Source organism: Diabrotica undecimpunctata, chromosome 1 (genome assembly GCF_040954645.1).
Source record: "Diabrotica undecimpunctata isolate CICGRU chromosome 1, icDiaUnde3, whole genome shotgun sequence".
Classification (NCBI taxonomy): domain Eukaryota; kingdom Metazoa; phylum Arthropoda; class Insecta; order Coleoptera; family Chrysomelidae; genus Diabrotica; species Diabrotica undecimpunctata.
The window spans coordinates 190,518,783-190,540,370 of NC_092803.1; the positions used below are offsets into that span (position 1 = coordinate 190,518,783).

At 33.6% G+C, this 21,588-nt stretch overlaps 1 protein-coding gene across 5 annotated transcripts in view; it reads right to left on the reverse strand.

Moving 5' to 3' along the window:
• The window catches only part of jbug (filamin-type immunoglobulin domains fbug), a 145,641-nt gene that overhangs the window by 31,415 nt on the left and 92,638 nt on the right, over window positions 1-21,588 (reverse strand). For 4 of the 5 annotated variants that reach the window (XM_072520889.1, XM_072520888.1, XM_072520890.1 and 1 more), the window contains one exon: window positions 15,142-15,990. In XM_072520889.1, the coding sequence (XP_072376990.1) occupies window positions 15,142-15,990 (849 nt within the window). Of the gene's footprint in view, window positions 1-10,019; window positions 10,643-15,141; window positions 15,991-21,588 lie in introns of those variants that run through there. The other variant, XM_072520893.1, reaches the window with a different exon arrangement.

Consider the following 21,588-nt stretch of genomic DNA (forward strand, 5'->3'; position numbering starts at 1 on the left):
CTTTTAAGAACGAAGGAAACAAGCAGAGATAATCCCGTCCTCTGCCTCAAATATATTTCTATGATTCCAACCAGGATAGAGGCTTTCAGAACCACATAAGACTTAAGTATCTTAAATCTTATTTCGAATTTTCTAAAAGGTATTTTTCAAACATACATCTTTTTTATAGTCCCACATATGTGAGGCACTATCTGCTGATTTTATTTTCATCTCCGCAATCTAGTAATAGTTCTGCTATTTTAAATTAAGATAATCAAAAAGCAGTATCTTAAACATAGTATTTGCAATATGATATTGTTAAAATTTAAATGATATATAACAAATAAAATATAAAACATGTATATGTATGTCATGCAAAATTTGTTTATAGTGTACTCGTTGAAAAATAATTTTATGAAATATGAAAGGTAGGAATGTGAATGTTTTAGCTCATAAATAGTTTGGGATGTTAGAAAAATTGATCGATTATAGGCTAAATACGTACCAAATGTGTATTATTACAAAATCAGTACCAAATTTCGATTTATCTGATAAGTCTTATTGTCTAACCATACTTTTTGTAGTTTGTGTAAAAGCTGTAAGCTTTACTATCCTTGATAATCTAAGAAAATTTATATAATGCAATATAAGTTTAGCGAAGCTAATTAAACAAGAATTAGGTTCGCGAACTGACGAACTTAACCTAAACTAACTGCTGTTTATATCATTGGTTCGATTTCTAAGAAAGGAAATTTGACAGCTAAAAAATGATTTAAGACGAAGTTGCTCCTGTTTTGGTAAACAGAAGCAACGTTAACAGGAGAATTAAAAATATTTGGTTTCAACAGGAAGGACTTAACCTCATTATGCTCAAAATATGTAGTAAGAGATTATTAAAAGCAAGAAATATTTTCCAATAGATAGATATACAACATATATGAGATTGATCACTTACCAGAAGACTGGCTACTATCAATATTTCCACCTTCCAAAAACGCTAACACTATGAAATGTGCAGAACGTAGATTAATTAGTTTGATAAGCCATGTACTTTACTTACTCCTTACTTTCATTAACTCGTATAATATGTACACCAAATTAGAAAAATATCTAAGTGAAGTTCAATTTGGATTCAGAGTAGGACTCAGAACGGGGGAAGCACTTTTCAATGTGCAAGTTCTAATACATAGAACCAGGGTGTCAACTGTGATGTTTTTGCATGTTTCATCGAGTACCACATGTTATGATGTTATTTCCCGTTATTTTTATTTCTCCATATTGTTTTATTCAGGCAACCTGCGGCTCTGTTTTCTCTATTCACTTGATCTTCCACATCTGTTTCGAGCTTTTTGTAGGTAGATAATGTGATGCCTAGATATTTAAACTCCATTGCTTGTTCTGTTATCTGATCTTCCTGCTCCAATTTATATCTTAGTAAATTTGCTTTTATAACTATGGATTTTATATTTTTTGGGAAAACTAAATTTTCTGGCGCTTATATTGAATTGGTGCAACATACGTTATAAATCATCTTCACTTTGACAGAGTAGTATTGAGTCGTCTGCATAGCAGATTATTTTAAGTTCTTCTTCTCCTATTTGATATCCTTTTTTAGTTCTAACTTTTTTTATTATTTGATCCATAATCAGGTTGAACAATAGAGGACTCAGGGAATCTCCCTGTCTTATCCCATTGCCAGTTTCAATATGGTCAGTTGGTTCTCTTCTACTTTTACTTGTATTGTGTTGTTTTGGTAGATATTTTCGATCGTTTTGATTATTTCTAAAGGTATGTCTCTTGCGTACAATAAGTAGATAATGTTCTTTAATTTGACCTGGTCAAATGCCTTCTTAAGGTCCACAAAACATATATATGCCGGTTTGTTGTATTCTAATGATTTCTCTTTTACTTGCCTCTTTATAAATATAGAGTCGGTGCATGGTCTTCCTGACCGAAAACCTTGTTGTTCTTCTGCTAGTGTTCTAATTTGATTCAGTTTATTTTTTATCACGTTGGTTGTTAATAATTCTTTTGTAATTTTCCGGGTCCAATTTGTCTTCTTTTTTCTTATTTGATTTCTCTTTTTGAAGAGAGGTATTAGGATTCATTCTTGAGGAATACGGTTTTGTTCTATTATTTTTTGGATTAGTTTTAGTAATTGTTTGATCAGATCTGGCACTTCGTACTTTAAGAGTTCGTTCGGTATTCTGTCCTCTTCCTCCTCATTTACCTCTTCCTACTCAATATTTATTTCTTCGTTTGCCATCACCTCTGGTGTTGGGTGGTTTATTATCGTCACATTTAGTAAATAAGGATCGAAAGTAGTCTGCCCACGTCTCCTTCTATATGTGTTTCGTTTCTATTCGTGGTTAAGATTGAGGGCAAGAGACACCCTGGATGCAAACGTATATCCTGACTAGCAAAACTTAGGAAATTGACTGCTCTTTAGTGGACGAACTGATCTATTTCGAGCTGCTGAGAATAGAATAGTATCAATGTGGTCGTTAACATCACAACAAGAGCAGCTTTAAAAGAAGAGAGTTAAATGAGGATGTACCTGAGGGGCCAACTAAATTACAAGATCTCACGCAGTTTGATTATTTTTCTGTGTGGGTATCTCAAAGTGATTATCAGAAAAAAATAACAACATAGATAAGAAATATTTTACCTGAAACATTAAATAAAATTAGGAAGGAGTTTATTATGAACTGACTGAATTATCGCAAAATAATTAGATGGAAAACATTTTCAGTTTTTATTTTAAAGTAATTTGCTCAAATAAATATAAAATGTATGTATTTGATGTAAGTCAGAAAAATCAGCTTAAGTCGAGTAGTAAGACAAGGAGACAATATTTCACCAACATTGTTCACGACAGCTCTGGAGTCAATATTTAAGAACATTCAATGGTAAGATATCAGAATCAATACAGATAAAGCAAGATTAAGTCATATAACGTTTGTAGATTACATTGTCTTTATTACAGACAATTTACACAACAAAATTTCTATGATTTATATATTTACTTAAAACTCTGCATGAAAAGCAGGATTAAAGATAAACTTTGAGAAAACTAAACTAAACGAATCTTGTAATGAGAGGAAATAAATCTATTAACAATAATGTCATACAACAAACAGACAATTACAAATATCTGGAAACGAGATCAGCATAAGCCTCCTCCTCAGTCTTAATCCCTTTTGGGATGTGGTGACACCATCAGGCCTTTACAGCGTAAACAGAGACAATCAAATACATTTTTTTTAAATAAACATTCCATTTAATTTGCAATCGGTAAAATTTTATAATTAGACAAATTTTAATGACAGTGACCAAACATTTAGGAAATGTGTTCAAAGACAGTTTTCTTTTACTTATATAAGATTGGGTTTTTGAAACATAACTACAACACGAAATCAAATACATGAAATATAAACAAATAATATGCCTGATATGGGCAACATTTTGCAACTAAGCCATATTCTAAGAAGTTCAATTCCCATGTGTCTAAAGCAAAAGGTTAAAAACTAATCTATTTTACCTGTTCAAACTTATGGAACTGTAGAAATATAATACAAATAGACTGACTGCTGGCATACAGTCGCGTGACCGCAGTGCGACAGAGAAAGCAGTCCCTGTATCTCTTTCCAATGGGCCGGGTTTATCGAGCTCGTGATTTAGGTCACGTGGTCGATAAACCCTGTCCATTAGATAGAGATGCAGAGACTGCTTTGCGTCAGTTTTCTCTGTCGCATTGGGGGAACGCGACTGTATTGCATCTATCAGTCTATTTGTATTATATTTATATGTATGGAGCAGAGACTTAACGGTGACGCGAATAGAGTTACACAAGAAACCATGGAGCGTGCAATGCTGGGAATGAGCCTTCGAGATCACATAAAAAACCAATAAATCAGGTGAAGATCAGGCGTTCGAGACATCATTAAAAGAATCACGACGCAAAAATGAAGACGAAGAATACAAGATGTGGACAAAATGAATCATGGGATGAAGACCCAGAAATTATTAAAGAAACCGAGGACGAGAACCGACTAGATGGGCCCACGACGTGAAAATAGTAGCGGGAAACTGGTTTCAAGCGGCTCAGTGTAAAAAACATAGAGGGAGAGACTGAGAGAGGTCAGCAGTTGACGTAATTGGCTGAATGAGAATGATGGCATTTATTTACTTGAAGAAAATTATAAATAATTACTTTGTATTATTCGTGTTGTCAAATTCAAGCACATAGGCAGATTCTAGAAAAGTCACTAGAATATAACATAGAAACATACCATCTCTTCATTGACTTCGAAGCAGCCTATGACAGTGTGAAAAGAACTGCATTATATAATGCAATGATAGACTTTGGGATCCCACCTAAGTTAGTTAAGTTGGCCCACCTAACAATGCAAAACGTAAGCTCATGCGTTAGAATTGAAGGAGAAAACTCTACGTTCTTTGACATTAATAATGGTCTAAGACAGGGGACGCGTTGGCGTGTCTGCTCTTTAATATTGCCTTGGAAAAGGCAATCAGACAATTAAATATTAGAATGAATGGAACTATTTTTAATAGATCGACGCAAATTCTCGCATTCGCTGACGATATAGTTATAGTGGGCAGAAGTATGAGAGACATGGTGCAGTGTTTTACAAGGCTTGCGGACGCAGCAAGTGAATTAGGACTTGTGGTAAACGAGGAAAAAACCAAATATATGTTTGTTTCTAAAAACCCTCGAAATATCCAACAAAGAATTCTAATTAACAACCATACCTTTGAGCAAGTCACAGAATTTATATATCTTGGATCGCTAGTAAACGCAACAAACACGACAAGCGACGAAATAAAAACACGCATAGCAATAGTAAACAGAACTGTTCACGGCCTCCAGAGACATTTAAAAAATAAAAATATATAACGTGCACTAAAGCTTAATATATACAGGACCTTAATAAGACCAGTTTTGATATATGGGGCTGAAACGTGGATCTTATCTCAAAATGATAAAAGACTTCTTGGTATTTTTGAGAGAAAAATTCTTAGAAAGATTTTTGGGGCCGTAAATGAAAATGGGCTATGGCGTCGAAGATACAACTTTGAACTATATCAGTTATACACCGATCCAGATATTGTGAAATTCGTTAAAGTGCAGAGACTTAGATGGGCTGGACATATTGCTAGGATGTCAGATCACGAATACATGAAGAGATTAACATTTTCAAAACCAGAGGGCACAAGAAGCATAGGACGACCACGAATGAGATGGATTGATGATGTGGAAGAAGACCTACATATTCTAGGGGTTAGAAGATGGAGGAAAGTTGCCAGGAATCGACAGGATTGGCGACTTCTTTGTGAGCAGGCCAAGATCCACAACGGATTGTCGAGCCACTTATGATGATGATTATTCGTGTTGACCACAAATGTTCTTCGAATAATTAAGGATCCCTATTAAGCAACTTTCAAAGGTATAAAGTGATTTTCTAGGTGTCACTACATACATACAATTTCATTTTGCATACATGAAATTATTTAGGTTTAAAAACGGTCTTTTCGAAAATGAACTGAAACTGTGATTTTAATATATCGATTACTATACAATGATGTGAAAAAGCCATTGATTGTCGAACTGTTGTTGTCTATTAACACTTCCGTCGCTTAATTGCATTCGATTAACTTCTTTAGATCTAGGTCAAGCTTTTATTATATTAATTTTAGCTTTTTAAAACTATTCGATCAATTTTTACAACCTCTTATGCAAATTTGTTAGTAATTAAAAGAAAATTAGTCACAAAAAGGTATTACATGCTAGGTTAGATGGCATTCATATTAAATATAAAATCCGGGCTCATTAAAGCAGTTTATACAAGCAAAAATATCAAATCAAGGTATATATTTAGAACAATTGGGGAAAAATAATAAAAAAATTTACTTTTACGAATATAAATTGTATTTGACAGCTCTAGCTGTCTTATTGCGATGATCCTTTCATCTCAAAGCAAGATATTTACACATCACTAACTTTTTCCAAGTTTTATTATATTATGCAAATGTATGTATCCTTTCTCGTCTTTTTAATATGTCATAGCTAATTCTAAGCGTAGGCAGATTCTCCGCATGTACTTAGTGTATCACTAAGTGACAATACTTTTTGATTTTGTAGTGGGAAACAAACCCACATAATTTCCTTCTAATAAAGTATAATCCCATTAATATATTCTCCTAGCTTTTGGTTAATATCAGACTTTCATACTATCTCGTGGTAGAATTTAGGCCAATCAAATAAACTGAGGAAGTTTTCCACAGTGGAGGTTTTCCAAAACGCAAAACTTTTTATAATTCTGATATAACAAGAAGTAGGAAATCATTATTAATTATTTACTTATACATATTTAGTGTTTTTTGTCGTAAATTGGTAATTGTCATAGATATCATGCAAGGGTACTTTAAAAATAAGCAAAAATAGCAAAAAACATTTAAAAAAAATATGCATAATTCCAGTAATTCAGGGAGAGCAGAGGTTTTCAAGGTCAGATAAAAATATGTTATCATGCAAAGGTGTGTATGTATGTATGTAAATTTGCGCTAAAAACCTAACATTACATAACCTATCGTAACCTAACCTAACATAACAACCTCTTCTGTCGATTTAATTCGATCGTTGCTTTGCTATATCATGTCCAATATGCTCATCGCAGTATTTTATATCTGGATTTATGCTATGGGCATGTATAAAGAAAACAGGAAATTGGACTGTCTCGACTGAGACTATGCACAGGATACCACCAAACAACATACGGACCAAGGAAGACCAAAGAAGCACAGGGGGGGATAATTAAAGAAATGAGTGCAGAGGACTACAATATATATATATATATATATATATATATATATATATATATATATATATATATATATATATATATATATATGTATATATATATATACAACTATATATTATAATCGACTCAGTCGCCAAAAAAAGCAACCCTTTTACTTCATTGACTACAAGAAGACCTTTTAGTCAGTATCGCATGAATGTCTTATAAATATATTGAAAATATATATAGTCAATGATAATATAGTGACCTTTCTAAAGCATATAATGATGGAGCAGAAGACTAAAATTCCCCTTCAAATACCTGGTGGAAAGATCATCGAAACTGAAGATATCCTAATTAACCGGGGAATTTCCAGGGAGATTCGTTGAGTCCACTTTGGTTTTGACTAGCGTTGAACCCATTATCTCAGCTACTGAACTCCACTGACTCAGGTTTTAACGTCAAAAATAACAATACTGTTGTGGCGAAGCTTAAGCATCTGTTGTATATGGATGATTTGAAATAAATGGCTACCACTCGAAACCACCTGGATTACACGCTAAAAAACTATGGAAACATTCTCAAATGATATTAGTATGCACTTTGGAATGGACCGTGTTCTAAATATGGTCAGAGAAAAGATTCAGCCCGGAAGTTTCTCGAAAATGATATGTACAAATATCCCGGAGTAAAGCAAACGCCTGTTCCAGGCTTAGCTACTTATTTATCAAAACGGATGTAGAAAGTCTTCAGCGCAAAGTAAGAACACTTCTTACATAGGCGCAAAAGCACCAAACACGCAGTGCAGTAGAGAAAACAACATTACCGCGGTATCAAGAACGAAGGCTGGACTAATGGACATAGGTGAACAACTGGATAAACAGGTTGTCTATTTAAAAACCTATTTTCAGGCGCAGGCTGAGACATCTACTTTATATCGAGCGGATTGTGCAGTAGAACAAAAATGTGCATAAACTACCTAAGCAAGAAAAAATGCGCACCTGAATGAGCGCACCAAAACTCTGCATGGGCGACATATCAATGACATAAACCAAAAATATGTCGACAATACAGCGTCAGGATGCTGCGTCAGAATCAGGTTATTACAACTAACAATTACCTGAAATATATTGTCAAAGACCCTCAGGTCCAAAACTACAAATGCCAATGGATTCCAAGCCAAGAGACCATCCAACATCTTACAGGAGGCTGCCAGGCGTTTGTTGGAACTGATTACAAAGAACGCCATGACTCAGTAGGGAAGATTTTTCACCAAAAACTAGCTAGTAAACTGGGACTTCTTCAAACCGACCATCTCCCTTATTATCAATATGTCCCTGACATATTGCTTGAAAACGACAACTATAAACGTTACTGGGACCGCACTGTGTTCACAGATCAACCAGAGGCACATAATAGACCGGATCTCATACTAGTTAATAAACCTACTAGACAGAAAACACTAATAATCTGTGTGTTAAATACAACGAAAAAATCGCCATGTGTAGAGATCTGGAATTACGAATCGGGAGACAATGGAGAATGGAAAGTACCTAGACGATACCTATTATTCTCTCTTATACTAGAGTTATTCCGAAGAACCTCTTAGACAACATAAAACAACTGGATCTTAATGAACATCTCTATAAGACCATGCAGAAAGAAATACTGCTCTCAACATCTAGATGCGTAAGAAAAATTTTGGGAGATACCTTACCTCTCATCGTACTACTCATCTATCGGTCGATTTGAACCCGCGAATTCTAATTGAAAGGTAGAGATCCGATTAGATATTTTAGATTTCATACTGTTGCATTTAAAATATTTATCTGGCAAGCATTATATTGCAATTCTTAAACACAAATCATATATGTATTCTAGAAATATCTGTAACAAGAATATGAGAATACATAATACACAACAGTTCTTAATAAGATTCTGAAACTGTTTTGTTGTGACATGTCTAAGTTAAAAATTGTGCTATATGGGATTAAGCCACAATTGAATTTTTAACTAAAAATTTTGACGTTTCGACTTCCACTCAATCATTTAAGAATTTTGTTAAAAAGTGTGGTTTACCGGCAAATGTTGTTGAATAGGTAATTTCTTACATACATTAAAAGTTGACTTACTTGACCCCTGTATTGTAGGCAACAGCCATGATTTTACTGAAAAGTTTGTTGTAAGTGTGGATTTTTATCCCTATGAACTTCGAATTCTGATTATTCTGCGTGTTTCTGCAATTATTTTTATGTGCTTTAAGCGTTTGTGTTCGTGTGAGCCTTCGTCTATTGTGTTTGTGTATTGTGTGTTGCATATGTATTGTGAATGATTGTAGACGATGTGTCTCATGTTCCTTAATCCGGTATTGTTGGTATATTCTCATTGTTGACTTCTTCTTTTAGTATTGGCAACCAGCCTGCTACACTCTGCTGATAGCTTTGCTACACAGTTTTCTTTATCGAACAGTTTTTTACAACTTTTATGACAAAGCATGGCTGTTGCCTGCAAAACCGGGGTCAATAAGTCAACTTTCAATTTTGAAACGACATAACCTCTTCAACAACTTTGGCGGTTATCATCGAGTTAGAATCTATGGAGAGGGCATCACGTGACTAAAAACGACCTCACTTCGGCCATATTGTTTTGCCACTTTTGACAGATCGTATAGGTTTATTTACGTATGTTGTTTTTCGAATATTTTTAGTTTTATAATACTTTTATAGAAACTGTAATAATATATTGTGATAGTGCATAATAATGGTTTCTTGTTCTTAACGTAGTTGCAGTGGCAGAAGCAATGTTAATAAAAAATCTTCAGGAATAACGTTCTACAGGTTAGCATACAAATATGTAAACAAAGTAATGGCCCGTACTTCAGAGAATAAATTAATAGTATTTATCTGTATTAATTTATCTTTATGTATAATGTATCGTGTTTTTAGTGTTTACCGCGGGATAAATAAATCATAGTTTATTAAAAATGTATTGCACTTTTTTAGATTATGATAAAATCTTCTGAATAACTAGTCATATTTGTATAGTAGTTTTAATATTATTGAGTCCGGCCATGATCCCACCACCATATTGATATCACAGTTAGCCACGCCTACCTACGCCGTTTTTAGTACATAAGTTAATAAAATATGCTCATAGCTTCTCCATAGATTCTAACTCGATGGCGGTTATACACACTTTTCAACACAATTCTCAAATAATCTTTTTGTGAAAGTGATTTTCGAAGTGGAAGTCGAAACCTCAAATTTTTAGTTAAAAATGTCATTTTTACTACAATCAATTATGACTTAACCCCATATAAAAACAATTTTTAACAACAATTCTTGTTTGGTATACAGAAAATCTAAATACCCTATACATACGACATTAAAATGTGTGCATATGTTATGAAAGTTGGCACGATGCCTGAATAATGACCTTATCCAATAACTATATACATTGGGCCTTTCCCTCGCCAACAAGACGTGTATTTTATTTTCTACGTTGAAAGATTTTTTAAATTAAGACTTTTTATAATTAAAAAATGATTTAAATTTAAAACTAAAAATAAAAACAATAAAAAGTGGACTATTTTGCAAAAATTTTACTTAAATAGAAATTGTACAATCTAAAATAATGGACAATATACAAAACCGTATATAGAAAAACACCATTCCTTCAACTATTTTTAAAATGTGTTAAATTTTTTTAATTTTTTAACATCAAATTCTCTAAAATAGAAAGGAGTACAGGGAAACGGAAGGGTTGTTAGATATAAAATTGTTGTTAGTAAATACATATACAAAGAGAAGTCAAAAGTGTCTAGTAAACGTAGCGTCTGTGACCTAAAAGTGAAAAAACGGTGCATATAGTTGATAAATGAAATAGGAGAGAACAAAAAACGAAATAGAAAGAGTTAGCATGCGTATATTTTTACAGAGAATGAGTACACATATACAAATTTTACATAAATACATTTTATATACAATAAATTACAAGATTTTGTTAACAAAATACACTCTCAGCATTTAATAGGTAGATAGCGAGACAAAGATTGGTCAATAAATGTGTAGCTCTTTATCTATTAAATGCTCTGGTTACTGCTCGTTAAAAATAACTTTGATGACATTGTATTTTAGCACAAAAATTACACAAAATGCTTAATAAACGAGAGAAACTTAATAACATTGTACAAATAAGCAAAGTGAGATTTTCAAGTTTAAATAAGTATTCTAAATTCGTGATACATTGAAATGTAGGATATTTAGTTTTATTATTCACGACCATCGTGCTCTCGCACTTAGTAATACAAATATAACTTTGCGGAACGACCTTTTTCACGATGACTATGACATCTCTAAGTTCAATATTAAACCAAACAATATAATATATAGAGAAGACAGTTCAGATTTGTTTTCACGTATAGTCCTCTACTATTTGCTTATTACGTATTAATCTTGATAAACAACACTCATCAGAGTGACTGATGTAGAAGCCCTGAACGTGAAATCAAATATTTTCCGCCATAGGTAGTAATAATAACATAACTTCATACAGGCGCCATCTAAGAATAAAACCCAAAACTTATAAAACCGAAGGTTTCTAAGTGTTCGAAACCAAATTCAGATTAATATCTAAACCTGTGCCTTCTACGATTTTCAAGGCAAACAGACGGTGAATTGGAACGACATAGAGAATCTAAAATAGCATTCCACGATATATCGATTCACATAAGTAAAAATATAAATATGTAATATTAAAAAATATTCATTTTTCAAGAAATGTCAATCATTTTTCCAACTAATTTCTTTTTTTTTGCTAGGGACACGTTTGTCTCCTACATATCAAATGGCCTCCAGTAAGATAATAAGAAGGCTGATAAAATATTTTATTCAGAAAAGTATATGTGATTTCTTCTGGTCCCTTTGTGGTTATATAATCACCACAATGCCTTCTGTTGTTGACCAACTATTCACAGTAAAACAAATTTTAAACAAATCGTGGGAATACGACATTGACGTCCACAACATATTCATAGATTTCAAACAAGCCTACGAGTCAATTAATAGGAACAAGTTATATCAAATATTGCAGAGCTTTAATATCCCCCAAAAATACATCCGATTGGTAAAAACAACAATGGATTCGTCAATAGCAACTGTCAGAGTCCAAAATGAGCTCACTGAAAACTTTACAATAGTCCAAGGATTAAAGCAAGGAGAATAGTGTCGGGCTGGCACCGACACTATTCAACCTGACCTTGGAATATGTGATAAGACAGCTGAATATAGGAAGAGGTAATCTCCTAATAAATAAATCAATACAGAATGCCGCCTGTGCCGATGATATCAGCATCATGTCTCGCAGAACAGAAGAGGCGGCAGAAATATATTCACAATTAAAAACAAAGGCAAAAGAGACCGGACTAGAAATAAATATTAAATATTTAAAAGACAAAAAAGTTAACACAGGCAAGAGCTAGGGGAAACAGACGCACAGTTGAATTAGAGAACGATATTAAAACGGTAGAAAGTTTCACATATTTAGGAGTTGCATTAAACACGGATGGAACAGAAGAACCAGAAATCCAAAGAAGAATAGTAAAGGGAAACAAAGTTTATTTTTCACTCGATCATGTGTTCCGCTCCAAAAACACACACTGGAAATCGAAAATCAGGGTCTACAAAACTATTATCAGACCAATAGTATGTTATGCATGCGAGACATGGGTGATGACAGAAGAGACAAAAAGAAAACTGGAAGTCTTCGAAAGAAAAGTCCTAAGAAAGATATTTGGACCTATTAACGAAAACGGAATATGGAGATCCAGGTACAACCATGGACTTTACCAACTGTTCAAAGAGACACCGATCTCAGAATTCGTTAAACTTCAGACTTCGCTGGGCTGGTCATGTAGTAAGAATGGAGACAGAAAGATTGCCGAAAAGAGCGCTAGATAGTAAAATGTAGGGCGTAAGACCAAAAGAAATGCCACGGAAAAGATGGGAGGATAAAGTGGCAGCGGACGCGCAAAATTTACTAGACGTAAGAACCTGGAGAAGATCGGCGCGGGACCGACAAGGTTGGAGGCATAGTTTGGAGGAGGCCAAGGCCCGATTTGGGCTGTAGCGCCATTGGAGAGAGAGAGAGCCTTCTGTTGTCTCCATTATGGATTCACTAAATATTTCCTCTGAATAAAAGTTGAAGTATAGAGGTGAGAGCATACAGCCTTGTCTCACTACTATTTTAATACCTTTTTTAGTTCTCGTTCAACTCTTATTCTTGCCACTTGATGAGAGTATAGATTTGTACATATGGTACTTATCATCAAATCCAGTTATTTTGAATATTTCTAGTATTTTGTTGTGTTGAACTTCTAAATATAAACTGTGTATTACCAACTTTCCCTTCTAATCTCCTGTATATTCTACTATGTACTACTCGCAGGAGTGTTCTTAAAATTTGACTTATCAGACTTATTGTTTGGTGATCTCTGCATATTGTTGTACATTGTTTCTTTGATATTGGGACAAAAGTAAGCCAATCAGTTAGTAATATCCCCTAAATAAGTTCTGTTAAAAAGATCACCTGATACGTCGATTCCATTTTCTCACAATGCCTTTAATACTTTAACACGCATCTCATCGGAGCCCAGTAGTTTTTTATTTTTTGTCATTTGTATTCCCCGTGTAACTTTTCTTTGGATCACCGTTTGGTGATCTCTGCATATTGTTGTACATTGTTTCTTTGATATTGGGACAAAAGTAAGCCAATCAGTTAGTAATATCCCCTAAATAAGTTCTGTTAAAAAGATCACCTGATACGTCGATTCCATTTTCTCACAATGCCTTTAATACTTTAACACGCATCTCATCGGAGCCCAGTAGTTTTTTTATTTTTTGTCATTTGTATTCCCCGTGTAACTTTTCTTTTGGTATTGTTGAATCTGTCTTATCTTCAAATAATTCAGAAATGAAGTTTTTTCATACTTTCAACTGTTCCTTGATATCAAATAGGACTCTGTGTCCTTATTTCTCTTTCAAATTTTACCACGTTTCGTAGGTGAAACGTAAAATGTTTATTCTCATAGTTTTTAATTTTATTAGTTTCTTTTCGGTAAAATTGTCTTATCTCATATCTTGTCTTTGGTTTGATTATTGCGTGGACTCTCTTGTATTCGTTTTATCTTTATTTCTGAATTCTGTAGTATGGTTCTGAGTTCAGTAGTTTCTCTCTAATCCACCCTTTGTTGTTCTTGTTTTTAAAAAAGTTTAAAAAATATTTCGTAAATGTAAAGAGTTCGTATGTGACAAACTTTCGCTGAGTCCAAAAGTCCTACTATATCTTCCACTTCGTTGCCTATTGACACCTTTTTCTACTCTCTCTTCTACACCTGCTGCTGCCCTGCTATTCTTATCTACTCCACTCCATATAAATATATGCGCATTTGCCCATTGCTTTTTCTTTCTTTTTTGTTTCAATAGTTATTAATATGTCCAAGTGCGCTGTTTCTAATTTTTTGAAGTATTGCATTTTCTAACAATGCACCTTCTATTCCTAAACGACTATCTCGAATTAGTTAGCCATTTCCATAGTTTTCTTGAGAATTTCCAGAAAAACTTTCTAATATTTTTTGCTAAATTTTGAAGATATATTCTGTGAAAAACTGGACAAAACAATGAAGAAAGAAAAATGAAACACCATGAGGTCTCATATTCATAACAATTAAACAGATGTATATTAAACATAACCTAAAATAATTGAAACATAGCAAGGATATTTTTGTTTTAAGGTTTAATTCTTTCGTTAGAAGATTTGTAAGTGTGGGTGCTCTGTATACTTATTTAAACTTAATGTGCTAATCTCTTTTGAAGTAAAATAGTTGATATCAAAAATACTGTAAATTCTGATTTTTATTTTTTTTATCAATTTTATCAAATTATTACGAAAAAAGGAAATTTTCTTATCAATATTCCAATGATATTGATAGTCTTATATTTCCTGTTTCTTTCTCGAAAAATTTCTAGAAATATAAATAAATCATAGTGACGAGATAAATAATTGTGTGGTTTTAATTTGAAATATTCAATAGATCTCTAGAATGCTAATCAAAATTTTTTGAAGTAAGAGAAAATGTTTATCATTACGCATCCGCAGTAAACAGAAAAATTAACAAAAAACTACTGAATGCAAATACCAATCTATATTGTACATCACTGAATATGTAAATATAATATTTCAGAATTCACGCTACAGTTTATGTTCTTATATCCAGTAAAATCATATTATTACAGTATTTTTGATTTAAACTTCTCAAATTTATCTAAATAAAAACGTTTCTCACCCTCAACATTGACTTCAATATCCTCTAGCCGTCCAGGATGATTAATCAACAGCGTACTGGGTCTATGTACTGGTCCAGGACCCGGTAACGTAACACTAGGTCCCGTCCCACTTCCCCCAACATTAACTATTAAGGGACAACCCACTACAGGTCGTTTGTTGAACGCGACGTTCACTACATGATCGCATGCTTCAGCGGGAACGAAGCTGACAGCGAATCTAGCATTGCCTTGAGGATGAACTTGCGTCGGGATGTTCAAGCCTCTAGCTGAAATGGTTATTTCTAAGTTTCCTTCACCCGCTTCGGAAGCGTCCACTGAGAAAGTAACTGGTCGACCGACAGTGCCTCTGGCAACTGTTCCAACTGTAACTTTATTGGAATCGAAGGATTTCGCGATGAACGGAGTACCTTGTACTGGTCTTCCGTTGTAATCCACGCTTATCTGGTGAGCCCCAACTTGAGTAGGCGTGAATTCAGCTGTAAATCCAGAATGGATATCTCCAGTAACTTTGACTGGGAGTTCTCCGACTGGTCCCCTGACAGCTACTGCTAGTTCCGCAGCTCCTCCGCCCGCCACACCCATATGGAACGAGCTGGGTTGGTTGACGGGAATAAGCTCTAAATGAGACAACGACAACGTCACTCGACTAGTGTCCGAAACGGCACACACGAAGGGACATCCTCGGACGGTTTCACCGTTAAATTTAATGTCTATTAGGTGGGGTTTTGCTTGATCTGGTGTAAAAGACACTAAACATCTTCCTCCTCCGACAACTTGGACGTGATTTGGTACTTCGCCTTCGTTTATCGAAATTTCTAGCTGACCTTCGCCCGCTTGGCTAGCATCCACTGAAATAAAAACGAATCTATTAGTAAAGTTTAAAAGGGTTTATTTATATAATAAAGAATATCTGATAATATTGCTTCATATCTAAAAACCTATTTTTCTCGAAAAAGTCAGATCTTTTAATGGTACCAGCATTTATGTTGAAATGTTGCAATATCATTTGTGAATATTTAGCAAAAACCTATGTCATTTGTTGAATTTTATATTTACTTGAGATTTTGGTGTGTTTAAATGAGAAATAATATCAGATATTACGTAATCTACTAGTGATTAAAGTATTGGAATGTTTTTTAATAAATTCCATTGTTTTGTGCATTCCTTTGTCACGATTTTAAATAGCAGATGGGCATCTTTATATTAATGTTGTCAACCGGAAATAATTCAATTTGCTTAACTAAATATTATTATAGAATACCTATTATAGAATATTTGTTTTCTAATTAAAAGCAAGCACAATTCTGTTAATTGCTGTCAATGATGCTTGAATTGCATAGCGAATCTGGAGAAGTAGGACTAAAAATAAATATGTAAATGGATAAAAGTCAATGAGAAGCACATAGTAAAAGCCTCGCTCACAGTAAGACAAAACCCAATAGAATATTTACAGTGACGTATTACCTATTTTTACATTGGCGTAAATTAAAACAAAAAAGCCAAAATACGAGTTTTAATTGTTATTATTAAGATATTGTAAACTAATAAACAGTTGCAAACGCATAGTTTGGAATCCACTAAGGCAGCTAGAAGCATAACAAACTCGATTAAAAATGCAAAACTCAAATTCTGCAAGAAAAATGACACCAAAAGCGAAAAGATTAGCACAGATTCAAAAGCTGTAATGTAACTAACCTAACCTAACCTAAGCAAGAAAGAAAAGGGAAACAAAGAAGAATATAGGTTCAGCAAAACTAACACCTCTAGGTCGAAAAATAAAAAAAAAAATAATAGAAGAAGTCGGCTTAAATGTCTTTAACGACGGACAACATACGCACTTGGACATAATACCAGTTGAAGGCTTTACCATTGATCTATGTATTTGTGAACCATCAATTACACATACTCTTATTTGGAATGTGTTACCAGATTTACATGACAGTGACCACTCCTATTATATTAAGCAGTGATTGCAATAAACTACCCCACAACAACCAAAATGGGATTTAAAAGCTGCAAATTGGCCAGACCTTCAGAATTACGTTGAAAACAATCTGCAAAATCTAAATGAAAATGTATATTATATAGACAAAACAATACACTCTCTGACAGGCCTAACTACGGAATCAGCAAATAAGTACGTTGGAACAATTAAGTACGATCACAAACATTAGTTGGTACCTTGGTAGAATCATGATTGCAAAGAAGCATTGAAACAATAAATTGAAACAAGCTTTTAATAAATTCAAGCGACACAAAACTGAAGAAATACAAGACATAATCCAATCTGCAAACCGCTGTCTATTCGCACTGGATAAGCTCATAAAATCAAAAAATCTTACAAGAAGTTCAAAGATAAAAATCTATAAATCCATCGTCAGACCTGTAATAACATACGGATGCGAAACGTGGACCATGACCAAAGCAAACGAAGAAAAACTCAGACGCTTTGAACGAAAAATACTTATGTATATTTGTAGTTTACAATGACGCCGATATTGTCCAAGAAATTAAATCACAGCGACTAAGATGGGCCACGTGCACAGACTGCATAACGAGAGACTTGTAAAACTGGTATGGGAGGAGATTCCCACAGGCAAAAGACCACTCGGACGTCCCAGAATGCGATGGAGAGATAACATCCAAGCAGATCTCCGGAAAATGAACATTCCATTTGACCCTAGGTTGATGGAAGACCGAACAAATTGGAAAAAAGTTGTACAGTCAGCGAAGACCCACCAAGGGTTGTAGCGCTACGTGATGATGATGATGACACAAAACTCAAGAAAACTTTATAGAATTGAAGAAATTAAGAGCAGTAGCTAGGTATACTATTAAAAAAGACAAACGTGACTTTTGGGGAAAATATGTCACCAGAATAGGTAGTTCAACTTCAACAACTTTATGGAAAAAAGTCAACAAAATATCCAGATCCAAACCTTATAAATCAATAAACTTTCTAACTCAAAATAGCACTATTTATAAAAGTCCAGAAGGTATATCCAATATACTAGCATCTACTTATGAATATAACTCAAGTAATTTAAATTATACCCCCAATTTCTTCGGTATTAAAAGAGAAGAAGAATAAAAACCTATAGAATTATAGAATATTACGATCAGAACAATAACGATCTAAATATACCAATAACAGAGGAAGAATTAGAAAATGTACTTCAAAATTGTAAGAATACTTGTCCTGGACCAGACAATATACCGTTTATATTTTTTAAAAATTTTGGTCCCCAATGTAAAGAATATCTACTCAAAATCTATAACATAATCCTATCTAGAATCATGTTTCCTAAATCATGGAAAAATTCAATCATAATATCGATTCCAAAATCAACTAAACCAAAATCAGATCCCCAAACGTACCGACCGTTATCACTCGCATGTAGTATAGGTAAAATATTAGAAAAGATAATAAACAATAGACATTTTCACAACCAGAGGGCACAAGAAGCAGAGGACGACCACGAATGAGATGGATTGATGATGTGGAAGAAGACCTACAGATTCTAGGGGTTAGAAGATGGAGGGAAGTTGCCAGGAATCGATAGGAGTGGCGACTTCTTTGTGAGCAGGCCAAGATCCATAACGGATTGTCGAGCCACTTATGATGATGATGAATAAACAATAGGCTTATGTGATATTTAGAATCAAACAAATTAATTATACCAGAACAATGTGGTTTTCAAAAACATTGGTCAACTTTAGACAACCTTAAGGAAATGAATTAATTCATCAAGCTCAGAATAGAGAAAAATTTGCCATATTAATCGCCAACCTCAACAGAGAAGGCACTTAGGAGGAGGAGACAACCTTGTTGAAATAGAATCTGAAATTCATGAAGCATTCGCAATAAAACAGCACACTGTATTGGAATATTTTTCGATATAAGCAAAGCATGATACAGTTTGGAAATATTCAATTATGAAAACACTCACCAACTGGTTAATAAGGAGTTATGCTCCGATGGCTCTTCAGAATTTTGAGACTGAATGTTTAAACTTCAATTTAGGCACTTGGCAACCTCAAAATTTTTTCCAGATAACTCTAAAACTGTTAACGTTAGAGAAAAATAACACGAGACCTTTTTTATTTAAAATAACACAAAAAACCCAAAAAGATGTTTTCTGCTTCAAAAAAAGTGACTCTTTTGTTTAAAAAAATTGTTTTAACAATTTATGCCCAAAAATTTGGACGGGCATCCTTCAGATTTTTTTAAAGGGAACATTTTTGAACAAGAATGCGGCAAGAAACTTAATCAGAAACATTTTTCCTATATGAGCGGTCTCACAACATGGTTTTATACCACCTGTCACAATATTATTACAAGTTTTCATGTAAAATTTAATTTGAGTAAAAGTTGAATAAAAAAAACAAAGCATCCACAATTCATTATTATTTTGTACCATTTTACAGACATACGAAGTTATTTTTAATAGGCGACAACAATTTCTCATCGAATTTAGCTAATTGCTAGAGGTCGATTTAATGATTGATTTGACCTTGAATTTTTCCAGAGAAAGTTTAAACTCAAGTGGTAAAATTCGTATGGGACGAATCATAGGTGTCTCGGAATGTTTAACGATTTTCTTGACTTCTTGAATATTTACTTTCAAACGTAACAATCTACAAGGTGTATTGGAAAATGTTAAGATTGTCAAAAGTTTCTCTTAAACAAACTTTTACGAAATTACTTTAATACTATTTTTTTTGGATATGAACTACGAATTGTGAAGAACATTATTATTAGAAAAGGATTCAAAGTACTCAAAGCCATTAAAAAGCACTCTGGAAAATGAAAGAGCCCTAAATAAGACATATTTAGAAGAAAATAGCGAAATCGAAGAAATCGATGAACTAACAATTAACACACTACAAACCACACTTAAAAATATGAAAAATAGACAACAACCAGATAACTGACAACCAAAACAGAATAAATCAAAAGATAGAAAAGGGAAGTGTTTTTGAAGGGTGTAAATTTTTTTAATTTACAGCTGAGCGATTTGAGCATACAAAACCATCTTCGGAGCTAGGGTCAAATATTTAAGTATATTACTAGGAGAGATAGAACAAAAAAGACTAAAGTGGTATGGACATGTAAGAAGAACTAGCGACAGCAGATGGATAAAGAGAATAACCGAATGGAGCCCCATAGGAAGGAGGAAAAGAGGACGACCCCGAAAATCCTGGAGGAACGAAGTAGACGACGCCATGAGTAAGAGAGGACTAAACGATGGAGAATGGAACAACAGAGATGGAAACGATTGAGCGAGGAAAGGCAGTGAATACTGTAGAATCCCTAAATATATACTAGGAGAGATCATATAGTAAGAAAAATGATGGTTCTATTTTATTTTTTCTTCCTTGTTCATTGAAAAAACACAAAAAAATTGATCATTTAGCATTTGAACTCAAAAGTTGTTTGAGTATTTTTCTAAAAGTTAGTAATAATTGAAGGGTACAGGGGAAAAAGGAAGAATGTCAGAAATTTTCATTTTATATTTTTACACTGGTTAAAATTGGGTTGTGTCATGAAATAACACGAATAATAAAATACCTACACAGGAGAAGAAAGGGGAATGTCAGGATGTTACCGGTTAAGAAGAGGAAAAGTCGAGTGTGAATCACGCAGAAACAAGTTGAGATGCTTTTATTGTTACTCAATGTTTTCGTTTGTTACTTGAGTGTACTATTTGAGGATAGTTTCTTTTTAAATTACTGATACAAAATTATTTTACTATGCCAAGTCATGAAGAAATAAGTGATATGGATGTAAGTAGTTCAGCAAATGTAAAGTTAAGTAAGAAAAGAAAATCATTTGGCCACATGACTGATGTAAGTGAAAAACTTAGATTACAAAGCCATGTTCCAAGGCCTGACTGTCACTGTAAAAACTTGCAATGATTTCAAAATGTTTCTAAAGACTGTAGGAACGGTATTTTGAAGCAATTTAATTTAATGTGTTCTGTTGATGAACAAAACTCATATTTATGTGGTCTAATTACCACACAACAAATTCAAAACCGACGTTCACGTCAAATGGAAGAGAACGTTAAATTTAAAGATGCCGTATATAGTTAGAGAGTAAGGTTTATAAATGATGAGAATACAATAAAAGAAGTTCAGGTTTGCTTTAAAGCTTTTATGGCCATCCATGATATAACCAAGAAAAAGATGGAGGTCTTTTAAAAATCTTTAAAAGAATTTGGCATGTTTCTAAGAGATCAAAGAGGAAAGCATTCTTCAAGACCTAGGAAACTCTCCAAAGAACAAAGAGAAGCAGTAACGAACCACATTAGTTTGTACAAAGACAAAAAAGGCGTTACAAAGGCAGAAAATTCACAAAATGTATATTGAAAAATATCCAAATTTTAAAGTGTCTTACGAAACTTACAGAACAATTTTCTCAACAGAATTTAATTTGTCATTTG